The 7,067-nt window shown below is 39.8% G+C and overlaps 1 protein-coding gene across 17 annotated transcripts in view; it reads left to right on the forward strand.

Moving 5' to 3' along the window:
- The window catches only part of LRRFIP2 (LRR binding FLII interacting protein 2), a 61,639-nt gene extending 55,653 nt beyond the window's left edge, over positions 1-5,986 (forward strand). For 5 of the 17 annotated variants that reach the window (XM_051610694.1, XM_051610703.1, XM_051610698.1 and 2 more), the window contains 2 exons: positions 349-453; positions 1,178-5,985. In XM_051610694.1, the coding sequence (XP_051466654.1) occupies positions 349-453; positions 1,178-1,288 (216 nt within the window). In that variant the 3' untranslated portion in view covers positions 1,289-5,985. Of the gene's footprint in view, positions 1-348; positions 454-1,177 lie in introns of all 17 variants that reach the window. The other 12 variants (XM_051610697.1, XM_051610700.1, XM_051610701.1 and 9 more) reach the window with 5 other exon arrangements.
- The last annotated feature ends 1,081 nt before the right edge of the window (positions 5,987-7,067 follow it).

Here is a 7,067-nt window from a genome sequence, read left to right on the forward strand (position 1 = left end):
TTTTTTTTCCAGTTCTTCTCCCTCCTTAGTTCTTTAACTTTTGGTATCTTTTCAGCTTGGTCTTATGGTAAGTTTTAGTCTTTAACGTTTCCAGGGACCCTTGCCAGAGAGGGACAGTGAAGGGTATTCCAAGTTTCTGCCCTCAAATTTATTTTGTTTTATTAGTTCTTTTTAAACACTCTTTGCAATTATGTCTGCTGCTAACACAGCTAAACCTCTCTTTTCCAGACTAACACAGGATGACTTGTGTTAGAGTGGCTTTTCAGAAAGGGAAGAACAGCTGGTGGCAGGTGAGCTAAGGCTGGATCAGCTGAGTAATCATTCCTTTTGTCTTGTTTGGGTTTGCAGATTGCACGACTTGAAGGACAGGTTGTAAGGTATAAAAATGCAGCAGAAAATGCAGAAAAAGTAGAAGATGAACTTAAAGCTGAAAAGAGGAAGCTTCAGCGAGAGGTAATTGACTTGATTTCCTTTTCAGCTGTGTGCTCCTTCCAGTTTACCTCCAACCTTTGTTTTTGTAACCTTTGGTTACGACTTTTAAGTGTATTTTGAGGAGGCCTCCAAATCCATCAGTGTTACATTCACAAGACAACTGTAGCACATAGAAGTAATACTAATTACAATTCAGTTCAGTACTTCCTTGAAAGGAAGGATCTAAAGTTGTATTTTCTTCTAAATGTTATAACCTGTACTATTTTCAACTAATTCTTCCATAAAAATTACTAGGAAGCCAAATGCTCCCTGTGTCAAATGCCAGCCTGGGAAGAAGGCTGTGCCTCACAGGGAAGAAGCAGGATTTAACTGAGCTGTTGATTATGCTTGCTTAAGAGTATGACTAGCATGATGCCTGCTACCCACAGGAATATATATCCATCAGCAAGTAACAATGGTGGAGAGAACTTCACCTTTAAACAGAATGTAATAGGAAGCTGCAGACACCTAGTTCTTTGTGAAGGAGTGTTTTATGTTTCGATTGCTTTCCAATTATTATTTTTTTAACAGTTGAATTCTGGTTCATCTGACTGCAGTAATGAAAGTATTGTATCTTGTCTTGTGGCACTCTTATTATAAAGCATATAATACTTGTATTCCTGATTTAATTTCCTCTGCCAAAGGTTAAGAGCAGCAGGAAGTCCAAGTAAACTTAGTGATCATAACTTTTGATTTCATTTTATAGTTAAGAACAGCACTGGATAAGATAGAAGAGATGGAGATGACCAATAGCCACTTAATGAAGAGGCTGGAGAAGATGAAGGCAAATAGGACTGCGTTTTTATCTCAACAGTGAAGTGGAAATTGAAAATATGATGCACTGCTCCTTGAATAACTAGCCCTTAGCTTGTTTTTAAATACAGACTTTCATTGGCACAAACTATTTGAACACTGAGCTGTTCATTGGTGGTTTAGTTTCATAATTAAATGACATACTTCTTTTTGTAACTTATAAGAGAATTAAATGTAGTTTGAGTTCCCATATGAATGACAACAATTTTCCTATAGCATTTGATTCAAGTCAGAGCTGGAGCACAATGCTGTATGTTCAACTTAGTGATAGAAAATGTTTTTACAACTGTGGAATCAAGTTTACTCACGATCTCTTTTGGCTGCTTTAATGATGCTTGATGCTCGGAGACAACTGCATGAATTCAAGAAGACACTGTATTACTGTATTATAAACTAACATATATTTGCTCAAGACATCACACAGCACAAGTGCCTTTTATCTGGTGCAATTTACACTTTGTTGTTGAAATAACCTTTGAAATCAGATAACATTTTATTTTAAGATACATTGAGGTATTCACTAAACTTTATACATTTTGAAAATACATTTTTGTAAAATATTTAAATTTATAAGAAAAAATAGGGACTTGTATATAAAAATCTGCTTTTTTTGCATGGGCACACCTGAGTTTTAGGTAATTTTGTCAAATACTAGCCCCTGATACTCTTAGTATTAAGAGTGCAGATTCTAAAGCTTCTATTGTACACCATCAAACTATGTCATCTGCTGCTTCAGTGTGAGTTGAAATTTTAGGGTGGGAGGAAGGGGTGGGAAATGTGGCTAAGGAGTTTATTAAATGGACACTTTACTGACCAAAACCAGATATCTTGTGTTTTCTTCTAAATACTAAGATACCAACAGGGCAGAGCAAAATCTTTGCAGAATAGTAAATTCTGATCTCCGTTTTCCTGAGAAGTATCTTTTTGGCTTTGAAATAGTGAGTTTGAATTTTTTTTCTGATTTCTTTGCTTGGTCTGCTGCTCCTTGACAGTACTGCCATGGAGGAGGGGGGCAGAACAAGGAAGAAGGTGCTTTGTGGAATGATGTGGGTTTTGTCTGTAGCCTATTACGTGGACAGTGAATGCTAATAAGAACTTCCAGACTTTTCAAGCTGGTACATCACAAGTGGGAAATGAGCAGCACCTGCAGTGTCAATCCTGAAGCATTTGAAGTCATGCTGCTCCTCTGTTGGACTCTGCTTGGGGCTAGCAGGAACCCAACATTCGATCTGAGAGAAATCAGTCTTTTGGATTCTTATCAAATGCTTTCCTGTTGCAAATTGCTACCCTTCAGAAGTATTTCTCAAAGCAAGACAGGCTTCTGGACTCTTGCAATCCAGAGGGTTAGCACTTTTACCTGTACTGGAGCTGCTTTCCAAAGGAACAGCCATCTTGACAGTGCAAAACTGAAGCTTTCTGCCTTTCCTGTTTGGATGCTAGATGCCTCTTGGACTTGGAAAAGAAAATGCCTTCCCTGTTGAGAAAGCTCCTTGTAAGTAGCAGATCTCCCTAGGCCTCATTAAATAAGAGACAACTGTAGTTTGGTGCTCACATCAATCATTGTCTGTGCCATTTACTGTTTGCGTTCCTGTGTATACTTGTTCAGAAGAAACTATCAGGGCCTTGATTAGTTGTTCTTAATAATGTGTATTCTGAAGATAAAGGAATACTTTGGAGGTCTTGAGAGTGTTCACATGTACAGAACTCTGCCAAAATCTTATTTGACATGGTGGGGAGCACATCTACTGGTTCACTTCCTCTAAGCCTGTTGAAGCTGGACGGTTTATGGCACAGGGTCAACTGTGTGATTTCAGTTTTAACTGTGACATAAGGAGTAACAGGTAAAACATCAGTACATCCTTTCTAAAGATCAAGATTTTTAGTACTTTTTAGAAAAGTCGTTTATTACAAAGCTGTGTTAGTGTAGCCATTTTAAGTGTAGAGCTTTCCCAACTTTTTCTACTAGAAAATAAAAACAAGTTAAACAAGTTAAATTGGGATTCCCAACATTTAGACTGACTAAATAATACTAGATTGTGTGATCTGATATGACTCTTAAGGCACTTGAAGGAGCTAAGAGGGAACAGCCTTAGGAAGAATTAATTGCAGACCTTTTTCTGAAACATCTCTTACCAGAAGTAAGAGTAGTGTTTCACCAGACTCTTGTGAATTTGTTTCACATAGGTGTTACAGAGCCAAATAAAAAAGACAAGCAAAAGCAGCAAATAAACCCAACATGATTATCAAGTTCCATTATTAAGTTTTCCTTGTAAATCTGTTTCAGAGTCATGCAAGCAAAGACAATTTTTATTATAACCATATTGTAACTGATATTTGTCTGGAAATTACTTTTTCAAGGTGTGATTTTTACATTGTTGTTAGTGATAATGCAAGTTAATGTTGCAAACTACTTAGAAGGTATAAGAGGTCTGTCTACTAAGAAGGTACACTGAAGTTTTAAAAACAATCCTCCAGGATGGCCCATGCTGCTTAGTAGCTTCCTGTTCAAATTTTGGTCCTTGACATTTAACAAACTGTTTAACAAACTGTTAAAAGCTCATTTAGCACAGTAAATTTACTGGCCACCTTTTTAACATATTTTTCCCCTGCAGTCTAAGCAATTGTATTTGGTTGGTGGCATAACAAAATCTTTAGAAGCAAAATGCTTTTTTACTTGTATGTGCCTGATGAACTTTCTTTCTGAAGGATCCACACACTAGTCAAGTCAGTAATTATTCTTGTAGGGGTGCAGTCAGCAGTTGTTCACCTTTTGGTGTTACCCTTCTCCATTTCTCTGTCTGCCCGTGATTTCTTTCTACAGTATGGGAACAAAAAGTATGTTCTGTTCTCCTGTCATTTTGGTAAAACACACACAAAGCAGATGATTGATTCACATGCTCTGTGTTAACACTGAAAATGCAGAGTGTTTCCCAAAGCTTTCCAAAAGGGAAGACTGGTTGGTTTTGCTTCCTAGACATGGTATCTTATAACATGGTAGTTCATGACGGAATGTAAGACTTCCTGATCACACTAGGGTTCTAATCTTTAAGCACCAAGTCAACTGTGCTCTGAATGACATGGGGCAAAGTGTTGATATTTCTAAGGATTTTTTTCATTATAATTTTTCTGTAATACTGGGAGGGAAGGGGGAAATGTCTTTCAAGATACTTTTGTCTCTACTACCTGGGAGAGCTATAAAAGATGACAGTGCTTTTATCTTTACTAGGATAATGCCTGCAAAATTCAGTAATGGAGTTTATCTTTCTGTTGCCCACAAAAGGGAAACCTCCAAATAGAGAGAGACCAGCATGATCTCACTAAAATCCCATCTGATTGGATAAGTCTTCGATTTCAGGGCCATGCCATGACCTCAGGAAAGATGAACCTTGTTGGGAGGGCATCATCTCAGGAGACATACCCACTCTCAGCCCCGTAGATGTCACTGTGTCCTGAACATCAGCCATTTCAACTAGATCACTGGCATCTTCTGTTTCAGCATCCTGTGGCCTGACTGTTAATTCTAAAATTCTGAGGTGTTTTTTTTTTTATTTTGTTATTTTGTGCAAGATGTACTCGTGTGTGTGTGTGTATATATTAAATGGACAAGTTAAAGTTGTAATCAGAAAGGCACACAATCAGTATCACAGTTAACATTAAGCAAGGACATCCTGGAATAAATAGGCTGTGCAGAGACAGTTAATCAGGATGTTTTGAGGTTATGTACATGACTAATTTGGCAAGAATACTCAAGGTCTATATGGATAATTGGACCTAAAGAATACAGGATGTGATACAAAGAACTAAAAGAGAAATTAACTTCTGAACCAGTCATGGGCAGTTAGAGGTATAAAACTTGTGATATTGTGTTATTTTGGTGAACTTAGCTCATCGTAATGTCATTATAATACTAAAAATCATACCTCCAGATGAAAAAGACCCCTGCCCAGGTGAAACCCCTCCCCTGAGCATGTGTAATAGTAGAAATAGTGAGGTAACTATATCATAATAATATGTAAATTGCTAACCAATCATTGTAAAAGAGGATGGACTTGTAAGCTTCCTTTGAGTATAAATACATCATGGAAAGTCTCTTTCGGTGTGCTTGTTTTGTGGAAAACTGTTGAGCACCCAGCTTTGCATAAACCTGAAATATAACTAGCAATGATGTCTCCTTGCTAATAAATGGAGCCTCCTTGTCTGTGTTCTAGGAGATAGCATAATTGCACCCTTGGGAGGTTCTGCATTAACCTCTGTCATCCCTTCACTGGGGCCTGTACTTAGGGAATATAGACATTTACCACAAAAAAAAGCTATCTAGAGAAACACCTCAGTGTTCCTGAGATTGCTGAGATGTCTTGGGAGTTACCATGAAAAGCAGTACTGAGAAAAAAAAAAAAAATAAATAAATGTTGTTTTGATACAAGTATAGGCATGAAAAAAGAGGGTATGTAGTAGGGACTGACACTTGCAGATACCAATGGAGAAAGCTCTTTAAAAAAAAAGAAAATCAAACCAGTTTAAACAGAACCAGTGTATTTGTGACAAGCAAGTGCATAGTGGCTACACAACCTTACGAGCATCACTGGAGACCACAAGTTGCTTGTTGGCCAAATGACAAACAGGCATTCGCCATGATTACAGAAAGCTTGTAGGAAAAGTTACTATTTCTGGTCTGACCAGCTGAGGCTTTGTTGAGGAAAAAAATGTAAGTCAAGTTTAATTACATTAATCAGATAATTTTAGAGAGGCTTGCAAGGGGCTAGAGAAGCATCTTGGCACCTCTCAAATGCAGTATTATGCCCAATTATTGCCCACAAAAAGCTAGTAGAAAGTGAGCATAAGCATAATGGTAACATGCTGTAATACCAGTATTATCGAGGGCATGATTTTTAAAACCCAGCACAGTTTGGGCTTGCATGAACCTTTGCAGGGGTGGGAGTGGAGGGCTTTTTTGGTCTGTGGATGGTTGTTGAGGCTGGGTGGAAAGGTTCAGTGAGAATTTGGCTGGGGACAGAACACAGCAGCAAAAATGTGAAGAGGCACTAGATTTTCCTGATTAGTCTTTTTTTGGGACTTGGTGTATCAAAAGGCAACCTCTAGGAAGTGTCTTAACGCCCTTGTGGCTGTTTCCACCAAATTCCACTGAGACCGTGACTCTCCGCGGACTTGTGTGCCGGAAGATCTTACCCTGCGCTTCGCAGTGAAAACTACGGGGCCGTTCGCTGCAAACTGCTGATTTGCTCCTGCACAAAAGCCACACAGGTGAGTGAGGCCGCTCAGGTGGAGCAGCAGAACCACCGGCAATATACGCACCCCCTCTCCTCCCTTCTTCCCACAGTGCTGCGGCTGGAGGGGAGAGGTGCCCTGCAGCAGTGATGGAGGGCCCAGCCACCTCCCCAGATGGCTCCCGGCGGTGAGAGCAGCGTGGCTGGGCCTCCTGGGCAGCCCTGGGTCTGCTGCTCCGCGCTGCTCTGCCCTGGTCCTTGTGGGTGAGTTGCTTGTCTTCGTTATTTGTGAAGGTAGGAGTTGGCCAGGTCCTGGCGGAAGGCGTCCAGGAGGAGTCAGGCCAGCTTGAAGGAACAAATAAAAGAGAGAAACAAGATGAGGACAGGGCTGGGGAAACCCTACAAGGCCTCATCTACAAGAGCCAGCTGCACGAGGGAGCTGCTTTGGTTGCCTGTCTCGCAATTTGACTGGTGCTTGTTCTTAATTCCCGATGTGTAACGATGGCAGCTCTCTCGCAGCCAGAAGCCCTGAGCAACTGAAGAGCATCCAAGCCAGCA

This window comes from Apus apus, chromosome 2, assembly GCF_020740795.1.
Source record: "Apus apus isolate bApuApu2 chromosome 2, bApuApu2.pri.cur, whole genome shotgun sequence".
NCBI lineage: Eukaryota > Metazoa > Chordata > Aves > Apodiformes > Apodidae > Apus > Apus apus.